We start from the raw sequence: 23,861 nt of genomic DNA on the forward strand, positions 1-23,861 counted from the left end.
CAGCTGCCCCCACCAGCCTGACCTCCATTGGATGCAGTCTTCCCTACCTCCACGTGACAAGACCCAAAGACGCGCAGCTCAAACCACCCAATGTTTATTGTGTTCCCGCTGATGCCAGCTCCGTCAGCGGCAGCCGCACTCGTCCACCACCATGTCCTCGTAGTGCCGCAAGACCACGTTGTCGCTGTTGTCAAAGAAGAGCACGGAGATAGGTGACAGACGCGCGGGCACACAGCAGGGGAGGCCGACAGCACCGGGAGCCGCCGAATGCATCAGCGCGCGCAGCACAGCGTGATTGAGCGCGGGCGGCCCACCGGGCCCAGGCAGTGTGGCGGGCAGGGAGCACTGTCCCTGGCAGTAGTTGGCCAGGAAGCCACGTGGCGCGATGACCCAGCGGTGCCAGCCCACCTCACGGAAGCTTACATAGAGCCGCCGCGCTCGACACGAACCCGCTAGGCCACCACCCACCGTGGGCTCGGCCTCGCGCCGCGACCGGGCTAGGGGATGGCACAGGCGCGTATCGACAGTCACTAGCAACAGCGAGGCCTCGGCCAGCCGCACGCAGGCGCCGGTGGCCCGGTGGCGCAGCATCAGCACCAGGTGGAGGCTGTGTGGCACTGAGGTGTTGTGGGTCCAGGCGGTGCCCAGCAGCTCGGAGCGCACTGGCGTCCCCAGGGAGACCACAGCCTGGCGGAGCAGCACTGGACCCACACCCGTGCCCTCGGCCGCCTGCGCCACACTCAACTCCCAGCCTCTCTCCGTCCCCGCCGCCGCTTCCTCTGCCGTGAAACGCAACTCCAGACGGGCTCGGCTCGGATGTTCTGCGGGTTCCACAGCCGACAGATCGAAGACGACTGTCCACTTTGGGCACTGCCCTGGGGCAGAGGGCTCCGGTAGCCGTGTGCTTGCACCTACGGAGGTCGGAAGAGGGCTCGGTTCGCACTGAGTCCTCCACCCGAACCCCTGCGCGGTGCCTGCCTGCGCGGGAGGGGTTTTCGGTTGGGGAGATAGGGGGAAGGGGAGCGTCTGAGACTTGAGGACGCACCATCTGTTATAAGGCGTCAAATGGTGTGAAGGGGGGTTGGGATGGACTGCGTGTGGGGGGAATCACAAGGAAGAGACTGCCCAATGCAGTGCGGCTTGCCTGTGTGGGTGGAGAACACAGGCAGGGGGCAGAGATGAGCGAACGCCTGGGGAAGCGATGCTGGGGCGAGGTGTCATCTGCAGCAAAGCTTCAAATTGTGTGAAGCAGCAGGAGTCGGGGAGAGTGGGGGCAGGGCTTCAGCTGCAAGCAAGGGCCTTTGCCGGGTGCAAGGCAGCCCAGCCTGGTGGCCACTCACCCTGGTCCCCACAGGTGTCCACAGGGAGGAGGAATGGAGTACAGGGGCCCAGTTTGCTCCTGGGCTGGCTGCACTGGTGGGTAGGGACCCTCGGGCGCTGGAAGCTCATGGTGGGCTGAGGGGGGTCAGTTCAGTCTACCCACTCACCTCGATCCAGGATGTGACGCACGATGTTTCCAGCGACCCCCAGCTCCTCCACGTGGCACCGTCGTAGGGTGGTCCCCCAGGGCGTCCCTCGTGGGCTGACCCTGGCCTCTTGGGGGTCCCGGCGGCGGAACAGGCGCCACATGATGGGGGGTACCGGCCGGGACTTGGGGGAGCCTTGAGGCACGTCACGTAGCCCGAGAGCCTGGAGCAGAGCGGCGGCAGGGCCCGGAGCCGAGGGGGCGCGGACTGGAGGCGGCAAGGGCAGCAGCAGGGCCAGGAGGAGGAGAAGAACGCGGTGGCCGGGACAGCGAAGCAACAGTGGCATCGTCCTCACAGGCAGCAACCAGATGCGCGCTCAGGGGTCCGGGGCTGAGCAGGGTCAGGGTCCCAGGGGGCGTGGCCGCGGTCCTGAAGCCCAGCAGAAACCGATCCCGGGGCGGGGTTTCGGGGTTGCGGGGTAAGGGTCCCAGGAGTGGTCAGGGCCCAGGAGAGGAGGAGCTGAACAGGTCGGGGTCAGGAGAGGCCGCGGAGCCATCCCATGGCGCAAGGTTGGGCGGGGCTGGGTACTGGGGGCGGGCGGGATTCGAAGGATTCAAAAGCACCTGTCCTTCACCAAACCGTTCTTCAGCGTCTTCCTGTGGGCCAGAACCCGGCCCAGGTTAGCCTAGGGACCCCATGCCTTCTGTACCCAGTCCCGCCGGCCTTGCTGTCCACATCCCTTTTTTCAGCCTAGCTCCTTATCTCCCCACAACTGAACCCTCCCTTCCCCTTTTCCCTCTTACTCTAGGCCCCTGGCAGCCACTGGAGAGCAAATGCCACCTTCCCACCTCTGCCTGACACAACCCCACCGCCTCAACCTGGGTTAACGCCTGCACTTTTTATCCTTAACCCCTCCACAAATGCAGAACTGGCCAGGGGCCCCTGCCACCCTCCAGGGCAGCCCTGCCTGCTGTAGTGGCCCTGGATGGCTTCCAGCCCCACCAAGACAGGCTTCCCTGCCTGTCATTCTCCATCTACTGCCTGTCTACATTGCTGCATCCCTTACTTTCAGCCCATGTTTTTAAAACAAGCTACTTGATATTTTAAAACTCTAATCAATATACTAAGTGTCCAGCTTAAGATCTCAGAGAAAGGCCCGTAACTTCTAAACAATATGCCTGGTTTGCATATTTCAAATTTCTATAAAGGTGTCTTAGATTTTTCAAAAATGTGACACTTTGAGATCTTGCCTGTGCACGCTGTTCCTCTCCACAAATTCCACTTTCCCTGCAGGTCTCTGAGGTTCTGATGGGGAGGGGACCTGTGCCTCGGTGGTGCGCCAAGGCCCACCTGACTGGCCCCTGATCCTCACCACCTGTGCGAAAGCTCAGAGTTCATCCTGTTGAACCAGCCGGCTGGTGCCCAGATGGCATCTCAGTGCAGCCTAATATCGTGGCCGTTGGCCACTCCTGTTCCCACTTACAGGAACTCTTTATGCCTTTGCACATGGTCTACTGGTCTGTAGAAGTGAGTTCTACAGTCTAGTTTACATACAAATGTATTGAGTTTTTTGAGCTAGAAATACATTCTCATGATCTAGACATCGGAGAGTGTAAAAAACCCCTAGCCACTCCTGAGTGCAGTCTTATGGACATCAGCAGACACTGTAGACTTGCCTAGAGAACGTGGTCTGGGCCACTTTAGTTTGTCCTCAGGCTGGCTGCCCCTTCCTGGGAGCACACTAATCCTATTCTTGCTGCTTTTCCTGTGGGTCACTGCTCTTTCTCTCACTGAACCAGCAGGAGCCTTTTATCTGTGAGGTTAGAGATAAGCCCTACACAGACCTCCATGCATTCACTGTCTTCTGGCTTTGCCCATTGATTCTTTAGACAAAGAGAGGGAGGAAGTTCTTGGCTTTTGGACTTTTCTTATACATAGTTCAATTGCTAGATGACAGACATAGTGTCCCAATTCTGGCTCTGGTTGGAGTTCATGTCTTCCACTTCTGTGACATCTTTGATCCATCGGAGTTTGCCCTGAGGGCTGATGGAAGATAATCTCCAGATGGTCACCAGGAGTCACCAAGTGTTCCCACCATGTTCCAAAAGTCCTTCCTTCTGTCCTTGTGACCTTTATTGTTTGCTCAAATGTGATGAATCAGCTCTGTTCCTACAGTTTTAATTCCTGTACTTAATAAAAAATCCTCACACAAGGATGTACTTACTGATTTTAGAGAGAAGGAAGGAAAGGAGAAAGAGAGGGACAAATTTCAATGTGAGAGAGAAACATCGACTGGTAGCCTCTTGTATGCATTCCTGCACTTTGACCACACCCCCATACCCCAACTGGGGACGAACCGCAACCCAAGCATGTGCCCTGACCGGGAATCGAACCCGCAACATTTGGTCCATGCAACAATGCCCAACTAACTGAGCCACACCAGCCAGGGCTAATTCCTATAAACTTTTATAGTAAGTTGAATGCCTTCAGGGATCAGTACCTCTGCCCCCATGCCTTTTTTCTTTTTTCTTTTTTAAGTATATTTTATTATGTTGTTACAGTTGTCCCAATTTCTTTTCCCTTTGCTCCCCTCTTCCCAGTAGCCCCCTTCCCTCCAGAAATCCCACCCCCCCCCTTAGTTCATGTTCATGGGTCGTGCATATAAATTCTTTGGTTTCACCCTTTCCTATATTATTCTTAACTTTCCCCTATTTTGTACCAACTGATTGTGCTTCTTAATCCCTGCACCATTTCCCCATTTCTTCCCCTTCCCCCTCCCAGCTGATAACCCTCCAAATGATCCCCATACCTATGATTCTATTTCTGTTCTAGTTGTTTGCTTAGTTTGTTTTTGTTTTTATTTTTTAGATTCAGTTATTGATAGTTGTGAGTTTGTTATCATTTTAATGTTGATACTTTTTATCCTTTTCTTAAATAAACCCCTTTAACAATTCATATAATAATGGTTGGGTGATGATGAACTCCTTTACCTTCCCCTTGTCTGGGAAGCACTTTATCTGCCCTTCCATTCTAAATGATAGCTTTGCTGGATTGAGTAGTCTTGGTTGTAGGTCCTTACTTTTCATCACTTTGAATACTTCTTGCCAACAAAATTTCTTTTGAGAAGTCAGCTGATAGCCTTATAGACAACCCTTTCTAGGTAACTCTCTGCTTTTAAGATTCTCTATCTTTAAGCTTTGGCATTCTAATTATGATGTGTCTTGGTGTGGCCTTCTTTGGGTCTAGCTTCTTTGGGACTCTCTGTGCTTCCTGGACTTGTATGTCTATTTCCTTCACCAAATTTGGGAAGTTTTCCTTCATTATTTTTCCACATAAGCTTCCAATTTCTTGCTCTTCCTCTTCTCCTGGCACTCCTATGATTCTAATGCTGGCAAGTTTAAAGTTGTCCCAGAGGTTCTAAGCCTCTCATTTTTTTCAATTCTTGTTTCCTCATTTTGTATTGGTTGACTTTTTTTCTTTCTTATATTCCAAATCATTGAATTGAACCCCAGTTTCCTTCCCTTCACCATTGGTTTCGTGTGTATTTTCCTTTGTTTCATTTAGCATAGCCTTCACTTCTTCCCTTATGCGTTTGCTGTACTCAAGCATATCTGTCAAACCTCTGTCTTTATCACCAGTGTTTTGAACTCTGAGTCTGTTAGGTTGGCTATCTTCTCATCATGAACCTTGATCCGTTCCCCCTTTTGGGCCATACTTCTCTGTCTCCTCATCTTGACAGGCTCCTGTGTTTGCCTCTGTGTCTTAGGCAGAGCTGTTACTCCCGTTACATTGTAAGGGGCAGAGCCTTAGGTATTCATCAGTACAGGGTGACCGGTTTCACCACGTTGTGGCCATGTGCATGGGGGGAGGGGTCTGAGAGGGAACAATGCCGCTTGCTTAGCACTTGACCTTTTTACAGGCACTTCTTCCACTTCCATATGGGACTGGCGTCTCTCCAGCTGTTGCCCTGGCCGTCGTTCACAGAGTGGGTGGGTCTGTGGATGTTCTAGGACCGTGGGGGCCCTTTAAACAAGCGGACTCTACTGAGAGACCAGCAGTTTCTTCCTCCGCCCCAACCCCCACGGGTTTGCACAGTCAGAAGCAATGAGGCTTTATTATTCCTGGTGCTGGCACTGTGAGCTGTGCAATCTGGTCTGGTGCTCGGAGTGCTTCCCAGGTGTCCCTCTCAACTTTTTAACTGTTTGACTGCACTTTCCGCTGGCCTGCTGCTGCTGCTGCAGCTGCCACCACCACACCTCACCCTCTCTGCCCCGGCTCCGCCCTTCCTACCTGTCTGGATGAGTATTTCTTCTTTATTTCTTTGTTTGTTGGACTTCCATGAAGCTTGGTTTTCTGGGGCTTCTGGTTGTCTCTAGTTCTGAGGTAGTTGTATTCCTTCTAGCTGTGAAGGGAGATTCAGCATGTCTGTCTAGGCCTCCATCTTGGTGGGAAGTGTCCCCCGTTTCTTTTTTATCAGAGCTTTCCTGGTGACTCTGAATTGTTTTATGCACAAATTTCCAAATAACTCTCCTCCTTCATAAACAATGTTAGCATTTTTTCGGTGGGGGGCGGTTGGCCTCTCTAGATATACTTTTCAGCTTCAGTGCACCACTATGGGGAAGGAATCAGGGGAGGGAGGAAGGAGGTAGAAGGTGAGGGCAGCCAGTAACTTGGATGGGTTCTGGATGTTTCCTGGAGAATGGGGTCGGGGGGCAGGGAGCTTCCTGGGATTTCCCATGGGTTTCCCCCTGAGTTGCCACCAACTGTGATGGACAAATGTTCAGGAGAGGTAGTGTGCAGTGGGGATAGGTGTTGATTTGGGATATTTTAGAAGAATGATGTGCTACTTAGAATGTCAAGCAGCTGCTGGAGACAGAATAGCGCTCAGGAGCCCTGGGAGCTGGGAGAGAAACTTGGAAGTTGGGGTGGATTAAGTGAAAGTGCCCCGGGAGGCAGGGAGTCTGGAGACTGAGCAGGAAGCACCAGGAAGTGGGGAGAAGAACATCAAGAAGTGGGGAGCAGACTGGCGGATGTTTAAGGGGGTACTGGGTTTCGTTCAAGATTTCTTTTGGGGGTGATGAAAATATTCTAAAACTGTGGTAATGGCTGCACATCTCTGTGAATGGACTAAAAACATTATACACAGTAAATGGGTGACCTGTATGGTATGTGAATTCTGTTTCAAGAAAGCTTTTATAAAGACAAAGAAGGGGAGGTGACCCCAGGTTTAGCACTAAGAAGGCCTCAGTGGAGCCAAACAGGAGTGGTCTCAGGAGTAGCAGGAGGAGGACCCAGGAGTGGGGTGGGTTCAAGAGTGGAGGGGTGCAGCCGTTAAGGCAGAGAAAGAAGGGTGGAGAAAGAGGGTGTCTCTCCTTGATCAGAATGTCCTGAGCAGGCAAGAGGGTAGATGTCCCTGGCTCTGGAGGGTGGCCTTAGAGGGAGATGGACCATCCACTGAAGCAGCCAGCCAGTGTGAGGGTGGATGTCTCACGCCTTTCTTCTTGGGGACACAGAAGGCAGGTCGTTGGGGAAGGGGATGATGGTGACAGTTGGCAGTTGACAGTTGAGGAGGAGAGAGAATCAAGGACAAGCAGGCATGCCGGCACTGTGTGGGCATCACTGAAGACTCTCTGGCCCATGTTGGCGCTTTGTTGTGAGCTAGACATGCGGGTCACAAATCTTTAGACACAGTTGGGGGCAGTGTTGGGAAACTGCATGTACAAAGCAGCAATGTGTCTTTAGGTGGGTCAGCAGAACCAGAACAGGGTGAAGGCCCCTGGGTGGATGGCGGTCCCAGAAGCCCGAGAGGATTATGAGCTTAAGACCAAGGTGCCAGGTCATGATCAGGGCATGGGGGGCAATCCAGAGGGCTGAATCAGTCCAGGAAGATGGTCTACCAGATGACTAATGGTCCAGTTGTTGTGAGGGGGTGGTCAGAAGAGAGAACAGAGGAAAGAAACAGGAGTGAAGACAGGGCTGGGAAAAGGGGTTGGTGCTACTTGATTGCCATATGGTTTCTTTCTCCTGAATTCTTCAAAGTAGTTCTCAGTTGTCATTTTCTTACTGTTTTCAAACCTAACTTAATTCTCATCTATATGGTCTGTGCAATCCTGGTTTTGAGCAATTGAGTTATTCCTATGGCTTGCTATGGTCAATTCTGAAAAACGTTCTGTGTTTTTAAAAAAAGATTATCTGGCCCTGGCCAGTGTGGCTCAGTGGATTGACTGCTGGCCTGCGAACCAAAGGGTTGCTGGTTTGATTCCCAGTCAGGGCATATGCCTGGGTTGCGGGCCAGGTCCCCAGTTGGGGGTGTGCAAGAGGCAACCACATATTGATGTTTCTTTTCCTCTCTTCCTCCCTCCCTTCCCCTCTCTAAAAATAAATAAATAAAATATATATTTTAAAAAATCTGTTCACCCTTCTTCTGATTTGCTGGGTGAGGCGCATAAAGCATGAACTGTACCTCTCATAGTTCCATCACCCGGAGGTTCAGGACTGCGTCATGTGGAACATTCTAGATCAAGAATTACACTTGAGCCCTGGCTGGGTGGCCCAGTTGGCTGGAGTGCCAGCCTGATATGCCAAGTTTGCGGGTTCTATCTCCAGTCAGGGCATGTACAAGAATCAACCAATAAATATGCATAAATGGGTGGAGCAACAAGTCAATGCTTCTCTCTCTCAAATCAATACATGAAAATTTATGGAGGAAAAAAAGAATGACTCCTGAATTTCTCTTCCTGCCCTTTATCACTTGCAACTTTTACATACCTTAGAGTTGTAGTCTTTTAACTTTTAAAGTACAGAGGTAGATTTAAAAAAAAATAAGGCCAGTTTCTTAACTGTCATTATTACCCATGTATGTTTCTTTGAAGGCCTAATATTTGAAATTCTATCCTCTTATTTTGCATTACTTATGCTGCCTTTTCTAACCTTCCATTTTGCATTTTATTTATTTATTTAAAAGATTTTATTTATTTATTTTTAGAGAGAGGGGAAGGGAAGAAGGAAAGAAGAGAAACATCAATGTGTGGTTGCCTCTCGCGTGCCCCCAACTGGGGACCTGACCTGCAACCCAGGCATGTGCTCTAACTGGGAATCGAACTGGCAACCCTTTGATTCACAGGTCAGCATTCAATCCACTGAGCCACACCAGCCAGGGCTGCATTTATTTTGTACCTGTTTTTTGTTAACCCTGGTAGTGTTAACATAAATGCCTGATACAGCCTAAAGGTAATCCCCACCCTCTTGCAAAATGCAAAGCACCCAATCCTGTTTCGACATTTAATATTTTAACTCTGATTCTTTTATATTTCTCAAATTAGGCATTTAAAATGTTTATTCAGCCCTGACTGGTGTGGCTTAGTTGGCTGGGTATTGTTCTGCAAAGCAAAAGATCGCTGGTTTGATCGATTCCTGGTCAGGGCACATGTGTGGGTGGTGGGTTCGGTCCCCGATCAGGGCATGTATGGGAAACCTCCGATCAATGTTTCTCTCTCATATCAATGGTTCTCTCCCTCTTATTTATTACTTCATTTTAGCAATTGAGGTGATACTTTACTCCACAGTCATCCAATGTTCTTTGCTGCTATTAGCCTGTCATTGTTTCATAGGTCATTTCTGCTTTTCTGTGGCTGTTTCATATTTTCACTATGATGTGCCGGGGGCATGGATGCCTTTTTATTCATCCTGCTTATGACTGATGTCTTGCCACTTTCTGGAAAATTCTCAGCATTATGTCTTCTCACTTCTCATATTGTCTCTGCTCACCTGTCTCCTATTAGAATTCGGCTAGACCAGGTCATGCTTAGAATTCAAGCTGCCATAGTTTCCATCTGTTTTTGCTGCATTCTGGGTAATTTCTTCACAGCTTTTGATTTACTGATTTTTTTCTTCAGCTGAATCTAATCTGAGCCTTAACAGCTTTAGTAGATTGAATGGTGGTCTCTGAAAAGAGGTTCACATCTCTGGAAACTGTGAATGTGACTTTATTTAGAAAAAGTCTTTGCAGATATAATTAAATGAAGGAATTTAAGACAAAAAAGTCAGAGAGAAGAGAAGGCCATGTGAAGAAAGAGGCAGAGATCAGTGATGTAGCCACAGCCAAGGAACACCTGGAGCCCCAGAAACTGCAAGGGGAGGGCAGGAGCCTGTCCCAAAGCCTCCAGAGGAAGTGGGCCTGCTGACAACTTGATTTCAGACTTCTGGCCTCCAGACTGTGAGAGAATAAATGTCTGTAGTTTTAGGTCACCCAGTCTGTGCTTCCTGGTTACAGCAGCCCCAGGAAAGTAACATAACATCCAATGTTTTTTTTGATGGTCACTCATGCCTTTTATTTTTAAAATAAACTTTATTTTAGAATAATTTTAGGTTTGCAGAACCATTGCAGAGATAGTACAGACAGCTCCAGTGTGGCTCTCACAGGCTTCCCGGATGTTACTATCTTACATCTCTACAGTATATCTGTCCCGATAAGCAACCAATGCTGGACACACTGCTACAAACTAAACAGCAGGCATGAGTGGATTTTACCCGTTTTTCTGTGGCTGTCCGTTTTTCTGGTCCAGGATCCCACACTGCACTCAATCCTTGCCATCTCCTTGTTTTCTACGACCCGGAGGTTTTGAGGCATCCTAACCACCCCATCTTTATACCCAACTGTGCTAACACTAGCTAGCCATCCTTTGGGAATTGAGTTTTGCTGGTGGCGCCCATGGGGTAGATTCATGGCAGCATGTCCCCTGGTACACCCTGTCACACCTTTGTGTTCACACTCTGCCATCCTAGTGGGCATGCTGGTGGAGGTACCAGGCCCTCAACCCACATTCTGGCCACTCTGGGAAACAGAGCAGGAGGCAGCCCCGGGTGGGGCCAGGGGTAGGGCTTTGTATTCATAAGGACTCTCCACCAGAAGTTTACTGTTCGACAGCAGGAAAAGCTTTCAGATTTTTAGATCTGGCAGGCAGGTGCTTCTCCTCCCTGTCCCTGGGGTTACCTTAGCCACTGCTGTTTCTGGACACCTCTGAGGGTCAGACTTCTTGCTAAACCTCACTGATTTCTCAGCAGTATTCCTGACTCATGATCCCCGAAAACTGATGACCAAACACCCCCAAAGCAGACACATATCCCACACCCTCCCCCCACTGGCACAGAGCCCTGCCTGACTCTCATTCTGGTAAATGGCAGCTCGAGCCAGAAGTTTTGGGTCATCTTTGATTTCTTTATTTCAGTGTTGTGATCTGACCACCGAGGGAACTTCACTTACTGCCTAGCCCTCTTGTGTTTATGATTTCCGTTCCCCGTCTGATCCCTCCCTACCTCGGGTGTTGGCGTTTTGGCCTAAGCACACCCTGCCTGCAGTCCCATGTTGGCAGGTGGGTACAAAGCACTTCTCTTTATTTCAACAGACCTTGAGAGCTCTCCCTTGATTCAACTCTGCCCCAGTTCTGCTTCCCTTCTCCTCTTTCATGGAGGTTTTAAAACCTATGCTCCTCTCATCCTCCATACCACCCATCCTGGCCCACCACAATGAGCTGTGAGATCACTGATTCCGCACAACCACCATTCCCAGAGCCCAAATGGGAGGTCCGCTTGGCCAGCAACCTGACCTCTCACTTACTCAAACACCCCTCAGGCTGCCTCTGGGGCACTGCACACCCTGGACCCTGCTTATCACCCAAACCTGCCTCTGTTTACTCCTGGGACCCCTGCAGGCAGGGGCTTCAGACACTATTGGGCTCCCATCCCAGGGCCCGCAAGCCCCTGGTGCCCTGCCTCCAGGATGCCTGATGAGGCTTCTTTTTCTTTCCTTTCCTAGGGCTTCCACCTGGGCCAGGCTGGATCTGAGCCCCCAGCTCCCAGCCCCATCTCCTGCTTGGGTGGTCAGGGGGTCAGAGAGCATTAGCACACACAGAACATGGGCTCTCTCAACCACCCATGCCATCCCCTCCTCCCCACCTCTACTGCCTGCTCAGCAGCTGCTCCTCACCACCCACAGGGCCCTCACTGGCCTGTTCTGGCCACGCCTAGCACACCAGCCACTTGGCTTGGCCCTCACTGACCACGGACAGCACGCCGATTCTTGCCCCTCACCACTCTGCCCAACCCCGACCCCACTACCGCCTCCTTGACATCTGTCCTTACAGCATCTGACTCCGTCACTACATCATAAACGCCTTTACTACAGTCTTTGTTTTGGACGTTAGGCTCCGGTGGCAGCGTCCGCTATGGCTTCATCCGCTGCTGTGTCTCCAGGGCCCGCCCACAGTGCACACTCAGACTGACAGATGCAGCTAAAGGAACGAACCCGGGGCGGCAGCCCCTCCACACTCACTCAGCTTTGCTGGGCTTGGGGCTCGGGGCCTCTGCTGCATCATATTCCCGCACATCCTTCAGCTCCCGTACCTGGCCTGTCAGCACCTTGGCAGCAAAAGCCACGATGTACTGTGGGAGGGGAAGGCACAGGTGAGAAAAGAGCCTTCCCGTGCCGTGCTGCCCTCCTGATGGCCATGCATTCCTGCCACAGGCCCTTTGTATGTACTCTTCCTGTTGTCTAATATGCCCCTCCCGAGGCCTGCATCTGAGAAGGGTCTGCATCTGGACCACTTCCCTGGGACAGGGTACCCGGACAGGACTGAAGCAGGTGAGCAAGGAGCTGTGGGAGGCTGACTCACCAGGAACCAGTAAAGATTCATGAGAGTGAGAAGCAGCAGGAGAGCGTTGAAGAAAAAATAGAAGGGAATGTCAGGCACGGAGCGCAGGCTGCAGTGACACGTGGCATACAGGACCTTGAGTGGGAACCAGTAGAGGCGGAACCAGAACCTGTGGTGAGGAGGAACAGGTCAGGAGGCTGTGGGCAAGAGAGGGAGGGCGACCCACCTAGTCCCTGTCCAGTGCCATCTGGCCTCATCTATCTGTCCCTGGTCATCCCCACACATCCTTGTCTGGTTGCCCCATCCTCATGTGCCCCTGCCCATTTATCTCCATTCCTGCTCTGGCTTTACTGCCCAACCTCCTCCTTCCCTACTCCATTCATCTCCTCCCCTTCCCTGCCAGGCCCCTCCCACCTCACCAGGCCCCACTCCTTCCCCGAGTGGCACCACCCCTCCCACCAGGCCTGCCTTCTTCCCTGCATAGCCCCACCCGGTCTCACCCAGGCCCCAAACTCTCCTACCAGGCTCAACTCTGTCCCTGCCTGGCTCCGCCCCTTCCACCAAGCCCACCTCCTTCCCTGCCTGGCCCTGCCCTTCCCCACCTGGCCCCGCCCATTCTCATAAGCCAACCCCCTTCCCCCCAGGATTGCCCCTTTCCACAAGCCCCGCCCCCCCGTCTTTCCCCCGCTTGCTCACCAGCTGAGGCTGAAGCTGAGGCAGCCTAGGTCCGCAGCCAAGGCGTGCAGAGGATGGTGGGACCCTCCACGGGACTTGAAATAAACATTGAGCTTGGTGAACTCCAGCTGCACGTCGCTGATGTCATGCAGGAAGAGCACCAGAATGCCCACATTGTGGTACCTGGACAGGGAAGCGGGGTAGGAGAGGAGAGAAGGGCAGTCACAGTGGGTCCAAAACCCTGCACTGAGGCCCCCAAGACAGGCCCCTTCGCCACACCTTTCCTGCCTTTCAGAGCCACTTGCCTTGGCCCACCTGCCCTGTCCATCCCCCTACAGGGCCAGGTCAGCAGCAGCCCCCAGACTGTACCCACCTGGTGGCAGCCCCACCCCTGGGCCCTCCCTATTCCCATCTCCCCATCCCCAAGTGACGCAGAAGCCTTCCTGAAAGTTTCTTCTCTAATCTTTCCTCATCTCTGTGATCTCTGGGCCTCCATGACCCCTAACCCTCCAGGCCAGGGCTGTTCTGTGTACGATCCCCCATAAACTTGCTGACGTTCCCAGGTCTATACGATTAACCTGAACTTTGCTGTGGGCTGCAGATGCCTAGGAAACACAGCGTCCCTACTAGTATCTAAAGAAGCCTGAAAGCCATACCCCTGTCCCTCCTCAGTGTTCCCTTCACTGCTGCTTGAGCCAAGGGTCCTGAATTCAGCCTGGAGGGGGCCATGGGTCTCTCACCATGTGTCTGTCTCTACTTAGCCTTCTTATTCTAAGTCCTTTGCACATGCTGTTTCCAGTACCTAACATGCACCTCCCAGGGTTTGAAGAGCCTTCCTTCACCTCTTCAGTTCTTGCTCACCTATCACCCCAGACAACCCCACCTAAACCTCACCACCCCTGCAGTCTTTATCTTCTGACTTGATTTTTCTCCATAGTTAATACCTTCAAACAAATTGTTAATTCTTTTTCTTTCTTTTCTTTTTCTTTTTTGGGGGGTGTTATCATCTGATTTTATATTCTAGAGTAGTGCTGATAGAATTTTCTAGAACAAAAGGAATGTTCTAAACCTGCATTATGCAGTATGGGAGCTGCCAGCCAGATGTGACCACTGAGCAGCTGAAATAAGGGTGGAGTGGCTGAGGAACAGAATGTGACCTTATTTAAGCTTAATTAAAGTTGAAATAGCCACTTGTGGCCAGTGGCTACTGTACTGGACAGCGCCGCGAGAGCAGCTGGTCCAATAGGAACAGAACACAAGTGCATAGCTCATTTTAGATTTTCTATCAGTCATGTTAAAAAGAGAGAAGGAAATTAAAATAATATATTCTATTAACTCAGTATATCCAAAATACTGGCATTTCAACATGTAATAGATATAACAAAGGCAAGATATTTTCACTCCTTTTGCTGTTGAAGTTGGGTGGAATTTTAAAACCACCAGCAGGTCATGGTTGGGACAGGCTCAGTGACCACGTGTGGGTTCCAGAACACCAGCGTTTGTCTGCTGTGCTCATGGCTGTGCTCCTAGCAGCACTTGCCACGTGGCAGGTGTTCAGGAAACACTTGCTATGTGACCCGGCCAAGGGTGCCATCTGGGTGGAGTTGGAGGGGGATGGATGAGGATAGATGGAGTGGGGGCTCCCTGCACCCTTATCACCCCAACCCTCTGGAATCTCTCTGGAACCCTCCCCCATGGACACCCTGATGCCCCCTCCCCTGAGACATTAGCTGCTGCCCTGTGCCAGCCTCCTACCCTTGCCCATGCAGTGCCCTCTGCACGCCTGCACTTACCGGAAGGCATAGGAGGAAACAATGAGGACCAGGGTGACCACGTGGTGGACAAGCATGACCACCGAGTCTTTGCGCCAGGCATCCATGTACAGCGTGGCATAGATGGAATGGCCGTAGAAGCTTCCCTGCAGCAGATAGGCAGCTGCGATGTCCCGTGGCACCACCATGCCTGGTGTCCAGTCTGGGAAGAGCCGGACAATGTTGTCAGGGACCTGCAAGGCATCTGGAACCCCCGAGTGAACACACATGCTCTCAAGCCAGGTATGAGTCCTCCCTGTGCCAGGACTGGCCACGTGTCTCTGTACGTGTAATGGCCACTGTTTTCCTATCTGTTATTTTTTTTATGAATAGACATTATCTCTTAGAATAAAAGGTGCTCCTATCCCTGCCCTGATTGCCCTTCCTGTCTTCTCTAATTTTCAGGCATTTGCATTCTCCAGACAGCTGGTACACCCCTGTTCCAGGCACCACCCCCATCCTCTCCCCCAGCAAATTTCCAAGTGGGTGGAGGCTGCTGCCCACTCATGGTGTTGGCAGAGCAGCTGAAGTGGAGATAACACTGCCGATGCTCAGGAACACAGGCTCTCGTCAGGTGGGCCCTGGCCCCCTCCTCCACTCCTGGCACTTGTGCCCACCTTCACTCAGGTCTTGCCCCTTCTTGACAACAGTGACCTGCCTGCTCTCCCACCACCTCTCTTCTCGACCAATTACCATGGCTGAGGGCTCTGCCCATTGACCTGGAACTCTCTGCTCACTGGCCACTCCTTCTCTGCCCCACCCTTGCCACAGTGACCTGGAGCTAGACCCTCATGACCCCTGGGGCTGTTTCCTAGACTCCACTTGTGCACCTGCCTCACGACAGCCCTTCACCTGTGCTATGACCCTTCCTGCAACCAAAATCCACTCAGACCCCTACCTGGGGGCCCCTCTTCAGTCCAGGTCTTGGTTCACTTCCCCAGCTCCGCCACCCTGCTGCTGCTCTCTGCCCCCTTCACCCCGCCCACCAGGCACTGAACACTGCCCCAGCTCCTCCTGGCTTCTGAGTGTGTTCCCAACTGCCCATTCTCCCCATGGTGGGCTCAAAGGCTGTGAATACACAGACCCCATGACCCAGCAATTCCACTCCTAGGTGTGTGCTTAGGGAACTGAAAACAGGGACTCAAACAGGCACTTGTGCATGCACGTCCACAGCAGCAATAGTCACAGTAGCCAAAAAATAGAGACAACCCTCAACAGATGAAGGATTAACAAAATGTGGTGCATCCACACAGTGGAATATGAGCCACACAAAAGGTACCAGCACACGCTACGATGTGCATGAGCCTAGAAAACATGGTGCTCAGGGAAAGAAACCAGAAACTAATGGTCACATAAACTTTAACCTTATTATTTTAAAGTTCAGTAGCATTAGGTACATTCACATTGTTGGGTAACCATCCCCATCACTTCTCTCCAGAACTCTTTTCATGTTGTAGAACTGAAACTTTGTCCTTTTAAAACACCCACTCCCCAATCCCACTCCCCCAGTCCCCGTCCTTATGATTCCACTTTCTGTCTCTACCAGTCTGACTCCTCTAGGGACCCCTGGAAGTGGACTCACAGTATTTGTCTTTTTGTGTCTGGCTAAAACGGTTAATTTTAAGTTATGAACATTTTACCTAGTAAAAAAAATGCAAAACTCCCCACGGATCAGATCTAATCTCCCCCCACTTTAACATGTCCAGAGGCTTCTCAAAGGAGGATAGCAAAACCACACTTCTAGTGGAGTGCCCCCCCAACCCCCTGCCCGCCACCCTGAGTTCTGTCCTCAGCTGGTGGAAATGCTGCTGTTGGTGGAGGCTTCCCCGCCACAGATAACGCACGGCTGCTAGATGCCTCTGTATCTCTTTCGAAGGCAGGCGTACTGAGTATCTTGGTGTACAGAGCCCACTGTGGAAACGGGATACCAAATTTTCCATCTATCACACGAGTGAGACTTAAGAGTGGGTGAGCATCCACATCCCCCTCCAGCCCCGGGCCCAGATCTGAGGTTGGGGAAGAGGAGGGCATATACTTCACCATCCAGACTTCATTGGAGGGCCGGGCTCTGTCCATGGACCTCCAGCCTCCTTTCCGCACATGTGCCACCTGTTGCTCTGAATGCTCCATATCACCTCTTTCTCATCCCCTTCCCCCACCTCCAATATCAGGCTCCTGGTCTCCCTGAGACCTGCTGCTCCTGGCTCATCTCACTGAGGGGCCCCAGATCCTGGTGTGATCCCCACCCTCCTCTCTCACACTCACCTCTAGTTTGGCAGCAATAGCTCTGCCTTCAAACCATTTCTCAAATCAACCACTCTCCTCTGTTCAGCCCTGTCCTGGCTGGAGGCCCCTCGTGTTCAGTTCCTGTCCTAGGCCCCCTCCTCTGCTCACAGACCCATGGTAAATACCCTCACGGCACACCCACCCCCCTCACCCCGCACCCTGGCCAGGAGAGCTTCTCTTTGTTCCTGATCCACCAGGAATGTTTCCTGTCTGCTTCAGGCTCCTCCAGGTCCCATTCAAAAGTCACCTTTGGTGGGGCCATCCTCAACTGGTGCAGAAAACGCCCCCCTCCTCACAGACATCCCATACTCCTCCCTTTCCCCCCTAAAGTTTTCTCAACAGGACTTATTGCTGTTAACAGATTTTGTACTTCACTGTCCGTTGGGGAGTTTTCTCTGAGCTGCTCACAGCCTGGTACACAGTTGGTACTCAATAATTGAGTATGCAGAGAAGCAGCTAACTGCCCTGGCCAGGTGGCTCAGTTGGTTGGAGCATTGTTCCATACACCAAAAGGTTGTGGGTTTGATCCCCGATTGGAGCATGTACAGGAGGCAACTGCCTGATATTTCTCTCTTTCTCTCAAATCAATAAAAAACATACCCTCAGGTAAGGATTGAAACAAACAAACAAAAAAGAGCCCTGGCTGGTGTGGCTCAGTAGATTGAGCACTGGCCTGAAAACCAAAGGGTCACTGGTTTTAGTCCCAGTCCGGGCACATGCCTGGGTGGCAGGCCAGGTCCCCAGTTGGGGGCTCATGAGAGGCAACCACACACTGATGTTTCTCTCCCTCTCTTTCTCTCTTCCTTCCCCTCTCTAAAAATAAATAAAATCTTTAAAACAAACAAACAAGAAACAGCTAACCTGCAAGCATGCTATCAGCATAATTTATAAGTAGCCAGAGGCAACTCCATGCCTTAAATTTTAAGAATTCAATCATGGTTCATTTGCATAAAGGAAAATTGAATACCAGTTAAAACCTCTCCTCTTGAAATTTACCACGTGGGAAATGCACACAGGAAAATGGCCACGTGAACAGCAGTCCCATGAAGACAGATGGGTGCCCAGCAACCCCAGTGCTCGTTACCAGGACCCTGCAATGCAGGAGCTCCATTCCCAGCCTTCTAGCAGTACCACCAGGAGCCCTCTCAGGCCGTTTACATCACACAGCAGAAAGCACGTTCATGATACACAGCCTGGATGGTCAGCACAGGAACAGAGAAGCCTGACCCCCATCACAGGTCAAGTTTTCTACACTGGCCTGCCTGGTGGTGATAGAGGATCCCGCAGTCAACCTCCTGCCCATCCCACCCAGACCTCAGGCCCTGACGACCCCCACATCTAACCCAATCCATGGACACAGCCACGTCTCGCCATCTTTATCTCTTAGCCAAGCTGGTCCAAACCACATTGGTCCCTCCCCCCCTCTCACAGGGGCCCTGCTACCATCTTCACCCAAGACTTTGCTGTCTCCACATGACAGCCACAAACCATTCCGTTTAGAATAATGCTCAAACTTCTGCCACCCTCCTCTTGTTCTCATGCACCAAACTTGTGCATGCCCCAGGGTCTTTGTATGTGCTGTTCCTGACACCTGGAGCACGCACCTGGGCCCACGCCAGGAGTCACCTCCTCTAGAACACCTCCCTGAGCCCTAAGAGGGCCAGGTGCCCCCTTTCCTGTCCCCAGGGTCCCTTGATCAGCCTTGTCTGGGGCAGACATCCAGGAGGGATGGCTGATGAGAGGTGTCTCACTCATGTATCCTTCTCCTCAGCTGTTAGAGCAGAAGCACCCTGCACACCATCAGGACCCTACCATAGAAGACAGAGGGTGGGTCGTGAAAGAAGGGGTAGTCGGTGCCAAAGAGCAGGTAGGCACTGTAGCTCCAGGCGCCCACATAGAAGAGGAACTTCCAGGCGCTCTCAGGCATCTTGGCAGCATCTCTAGGCTGGAGGCGGCACCGCTTGGCCAGGGGCTGTGGGTGAGAAGGTGGGTGCCCATCAGAGCTGGGAGCCGCTCCTCCAGGGTAAGAAGACTAAGGCCCAGGGATTCCCTGAGCTGGGCAGTGTTGGGGAGGGGCATCCCGGTACCCACAGCCGCCTGGAGTAACCAGAGCCCATGTGTGCCTGCCAAGGGCTAAACTTAGTACCCAGCTGTCTGGCCGAGGTGTGTAGAGGGGAGTGAGGGGGGGACCTGAGGGAAATGTGAAGGCAGGCTATGAGGGCCAGGAGGGAGACATATCACATAAAGCAAGGGAGGTCAATGAGGTCTGCAAGGAGCTTGGGGGGTCACCGGGAGCAGGGGGTATAACAAGGAAGGGATTCAAAAAAACACATGGAGGGGGCTGTCTGTGGGGGTGAACAGGTAAAGAGAACATGGGGGCATCTGGAGGAACTTGGGGAACTGGAATCCCAACTGATTCTCATGGGAGAGAAATATGAGGGAAAGGGTGCCTCAGAGGAGGAGTCTGGGGAGAGTAGAGAGGAACAAGGTGTTGGGGTAAGGTGGAGTGGGTATTTGGGGGAGGACATGGGGACATTATCTTCTATAAAAGATATAATGAAGCAGGGAATGGATGGCACAGTGAGATGGGGTGATCTTAGGGAACATCAGGGAAGACATGAGGGATGTGGGACATGCATTAGTGAGCTGCAGAGAAATCTGACTCTGGGGTCCTGGGTGGGGCAGGGTTCCAGAGCTGCTGGGCCAGGCCCCGCCCCATCCCCGAGGCTGAGGGGGCTGGAGCACCTCCAGTTGCCACGGAGACAGCCAGAGCCAGCTCCAGTAACCCCTGGCAACCAGGCTCCTGCCAAGAAGATGAGCGCTTGAGAATGGTGCTGCCCCTCCACCTACTCTTGGGAAGGGTGAGTGCTCAGGAGGGGTATGTGGTCGCTCTGGGACTACCAGGGTAGAGGGGGCTCCCTCCCACGTTTGAGGGAGCTGAGCGGGGACAGCAAGGTTATGTCCACCATCACTTTTGGAATCCCAGGAGATCGGGCTCTAGCCCCCTCTGCCCTGGTAGTCCCAGAGCGACCACATACCCCTCCTGAGCACTGGCGCTTGCCCTACTGGACCTCCAACCTTCCAGATGTAAATTGGGAAGGTGGGGGAGCAATAAAGCTTAATTGGGTCTAGGGCTAACTATGGAGGGGACCTTGTCATACCTGCCTCCCCCTCCCTAAGTGGGGTGAGAGGCTGGGTCTCTTCCCCACGTGGGTGGTGTGGGGATGGGGATGGGGACAATGGCAGCCAGACAACACCCTATCCCGACTTAACAAGAGCTCAGCCTCTTCCTGGCCAGCAGAGAAAGGCTCCTTTGTTGGCGCTGGGCGCTGTCCCTGTACCCCTGCCACCTCCAGCCAGACCGGGGCGGAGTGACTCCAGCTGGTCCACGGGGGAGTTGCAGCCAAGCTAGGGAACCAAAAACACCTTTGCAGCAGCTCCCACAGGAGACCCCTCCCCAAGGATGGCAGGGAGGCCAGGCGCCAATGTCACCCCCATGGTCACTCTCCAGCTGGGACGGCGGCCTACCCAGGCTCATTGGAAACTGGGCATTTCCCTCTGGGCCCCTTGGAGGCAGCACAGTCCAGCTTCCAAGACCCAGATCCTGCCATCTCCCCGAGGCTGTGACCACCAGCGTGGCGGGTGAGCCCAGGCCTTTGCTTTCCTAGAGATGGGCTCGGACTCCAGCCAGGCGCGGGGCCGCGACCAAGCAGCTCCAGCCCCTACCCAGTAACAGCAGACAAGCGAGCCCTGCTCGCCGCGCAGACCCCGGACCCTGCTTCAGCTCGGACTCCGTGGCCCATTCCTCCTTGTGCGCGAGCCCTCCCTGGCTGTTCTGCACTGAACGGAATGGGTCGTGCTCCGGTTGCCCCATCAAGAACACCCCATCCGTGTTAGGGTCCCCACGTCGCGGGTTTCCCCCGGCACGGTTACATCCCCGGATCCATCCCCACCCCCACCCCGCACTGACAGAAAGGGGCACACAGCCATGGCAGCCCAGGACCCCGCGTCCGGAGCTCTTACAGCCCGAGGTTCCCCCACGTTCAGTAACCCAGCCCGCAAAGCAGAAAGGGGCGCGCGGCGGCCCAGGGTCCTCCAGCCCGGGGCTCCCACGTCTGACCCCTTGCCGCACTGACCCGAAAGAGGCGCGTGGTGGCCGCTGAGCGCAGCGCGGTCCAGCCGAGAGCGCCGAGCGCCAGCAGCAGCAGCTCAGGAAGCGCTAGGTGCGCGTGTTCGGCCAGGCCGCGGCGCGCCAGCCCCCAGCCGCAGTCCACACAGCCCTGCGCCGCTGCCACCGCGCTGCCCCAGCCGCGCTGCACTAGCTGCGTGTAGCTCGGCATGGGCTCAGGCCCCACGGGGCCCGCCGTACTCCCGGCCGCCGCCATGCAGCCCACTCGCCAGCTGTTTGCGCCGCCTGCGCCTGCCCGCACCAAAGCCGCGCGTCCGGCGTCACGAGCGCAGCTGGGCCTGGGGCGCGCGGGCCAAAGCCCTAGGGGCGGAGGGGGCGGGGCAGATGAAAGCTCCGCCTTGGCGGGGGACGCTGGGCCCGGGCGTGGCGTCAGCGATCTGGGGGCGGGCAGGTGCTGGGTCCTCCGGGAGGCAGCAAGGAGGGGACGACTGGCGGTTAAGTCCTGGCGTTGTCGCGCCGCGTCCTGGAGACAGGCCGCGCTCGGCCCTATTTTCCAGCGGGGGAAACCCAGGCGCGGAGGTCCCGGGGCTAACCCACCCTCACGCTGTGTCCGCAACAAGGGACACGGTGGGCACGAGCAGGTAAGTGCCCTAGACTGGGTACTGCCCCTTCCCCAGCCCTCCAGCCTGTCCGCCATCCTCGGACCTCACCATTCCAGGATCCGGGAACACACCCAATGCATCCAGTGGCCTCACTACATTCAATAGGCTTAGTGTAAATGAAGGCCTGCTCTTTCTCAAAAGGACACTGCCCACTCAAGAGTGAAGAAACACCGGGTGCAGATTCTGCCCTCCAACACAGGGCTCTTGGATACTTCTCAGGCTTGCTCCTCTGCACCTACTACCCAGGCTGCATGGGTTCCAAGTGTGAGATAGAGATTGCAGGCATCAGGGGGCTCCCTGGAGGGGGCCTGAGAGGCTGAGATGTGCCCGAAGTCCACCTGATGCTCTCAGTGACTCTGAGGACCTGACAGGACTCTCGTGCAGCAGGTTAACACAGGCCTGCAGGGAGGCCAAGGGAGTGAGTGCCCACTTGGGGGTGGGCTCAGTGACTAGATCAAGATCAGGCTTTATTGGGGCCACCCCAGGTAATCTTCCATCCACTGGCCAGGCCATACCCAAACCCCTGAACAGCCATCACTGAGGGCACTGGTCACCTGTTGGGGACATTACCTCACCTGGCACTGATGGCCCTCATCCCAGACCCAATGACTCCCACCCACCCTTGCCCCTCCTTTCCCCCACCCAGGAAGTTATCCCCTAGCCTTTGAGGTGCAGAGTGCAGGCATCAGTGTGGCAGCTGGGCTAGGTCCCATGCAGCCACCAGCCTGACCTGACCTTCAGGTGCACGGGTGAAAACAGGCAGGAGTCAAGGGGACTTCATTTCTCCTCCTCCCCCTCACTCCCTCCATCCAGTCCTGCAGCACATTCCGTTGCTCTGCCTTCAAATGGTCTTGAATCCCGCCACTTCTCTGCACCTGCAGCCTCATGTGGTCCTGGGTCACCTCCTCCCTCCTGCCTGACATCCTGGCTTCCTCCTTACCTTGCAGAGGTCAGAGGGAACCTTCTCTGCTCACAGTCCTCATGGTTTCCATTACTCAGAATAAAGTCCAACTCCTGTGACTCACCACCTGCCCTCTTGCCCTCCTCTGCACCTTGTTCCCTCTGTTAGAGCTACACTGAGCTCCTACCTGCCCTTCAACACCACAGGTACAGTTCTGCCTCAGGGCCTCTGCACTGGCCATTTCCTTTGCCTCGAATGTTGTTCTAGGTACTGACAAGGCTCCTCCACCTAACTTCAGGCTTTGTCTACAAATGTCACTTGCTCAGTGTGCCTCAGCAACCCTCCCCCAATCATTCTTCTCTTTGGCACTTGTCACCACCTGTCCTGCTGTACTTCCTACTGTTTTTGAGTGTGTGTGTGTACAAGGGGTTCATCCTTTCTATTGGATGACTAATGCCCAGCCAACCTGGCAGGCAGAGGGGCTCAGAAGTCCCAGGCTGGCTGGACGTGCCCCCATAGGTCTAGCCCAGCCTGTGGGACAGCTCTGGACCTTCCTAACAACCCATTTCTGTCCTTCCACCCAGCACTATCTGGTGTCCATGGAGCCCATCAGTAATGGGAGAGGGCTCCTACCCACCAGCCCAGCCCAGCCTCAAGTTTCATTCTGGCAGGGCACAGACAGGAGGCCACCACTGGATGAGTATAGGGCAGGAACAGAAAACAGCTCCTGGTGGTGGCAGTTGCGGACCAGGGCTCCCAAGCACCAGGGGCCTGGTAAGGGGATGCTGAGGTCCCTGGACTGGTGCCCCTTTCCTGCTCTACCTGATGGCTGGGGGGTTGGGGGGGGGGAGGCGGCGCCTCCGTTCTCTCCACTGATGCCCCTGTCAAGGGAGGCCTTCTCTGTACCTCCCCGCTTCTGAGCTCCCTGACAGGCAGAGAGGCTGGAGGCCAACTCCACTGATGGAGGTCCCTTGCTCTCTGTCCCATTCTGGCAACAGAACTGGGTTTGGGCAGCCACCTCTGGGACAGATGAGGCCAGGCAGTAGGAGCCCAGGTGTCTTATCTCATTCCTAGAAAGAACCCAGACACTGGTCCAGGAACAAAGAGCAAGAAGCCCTGTCCAGCCCTTGCTGATGTGGTTCAGTGGATTGAGTGCCAGCCTGCAAACCAAAAGTTGCTGGTTTGATTCCCAGTCAGAACACATGCCTGAGGGGTTGCAGGCCAGGTTCCCAGTCGGGGGTGTGTGAGAGGCAACTGATTGATGTATCTCTCACACATTGAT

The 23,861-nt window shown here is 53.7% G+C and overlaps 2 protein-coding genes across 2 annotated transcripts; both read right to left on the reverse strand.

Moving 5' to 3' along the window:
* Positions 1–78: 78 nt before the first annotated feature.
* GDF1 (growth differentiation factor 1) lies at positions 79–1,812 on the reverse strand. The gene is made up of 2 exons (XM_090290025.1): positions 1,488–1,812; positions 79–911 (listed from the first exon to the last, which is right to left on the reverse strand). Exons 1-2 carry the CDS (start codon positions 1,810–1,812, stop codon positions 124–126), a joined length of 1,113 nt encoding a protein of 370 aa, XP_090146151.1. The 3' UTR covers positions 79–123.
* A 245-nt stretch (positions 1,813–2,057) lies between these two features.
* Positions 2,058–21,354, reverse strand: CERS1 (ceramide synthase 1). Its single transcript, XM_090290026.1, has 7 exons — positions 21,024–21,354; positions 18,700–18,859; positions 14,584–14,764; positions 12,812–12,973; positions 12,137–12,284; positions 11,797–11,906; positions 2,058–2,122 (listed from the first exon to the last, which is right to left on the reverse strand). Exons 1-7 carry the CDS (start codon positions 21,270–21,272, stop codon positions 2,080–2,082), a joined length of 1,053 nt encoding a protein of 350 aa, XP_090146152.1. The 5' UTR covers positions 21,273–21,354; the 3' UTR covers positions 2,058–2,079.
* Positions 21,355–23,861: the final 2,507 nt, after the last annotated feature.

Source organism: Furipterus horrens, unplaced genomic scaffold (genome assembly GCF_987537825.1).
Source record: "Furipterus horrens unplaced genomic scaffold, mFurHor1.1.pri manual_scaffold_10, whole genome shotgun sequence".
Lineage (NCBI taxonomy): Eukaryota > Metazoa > Chordata > Mammalia > Chiroptera > Furipteridae > Furipterus > Furipterus horrens.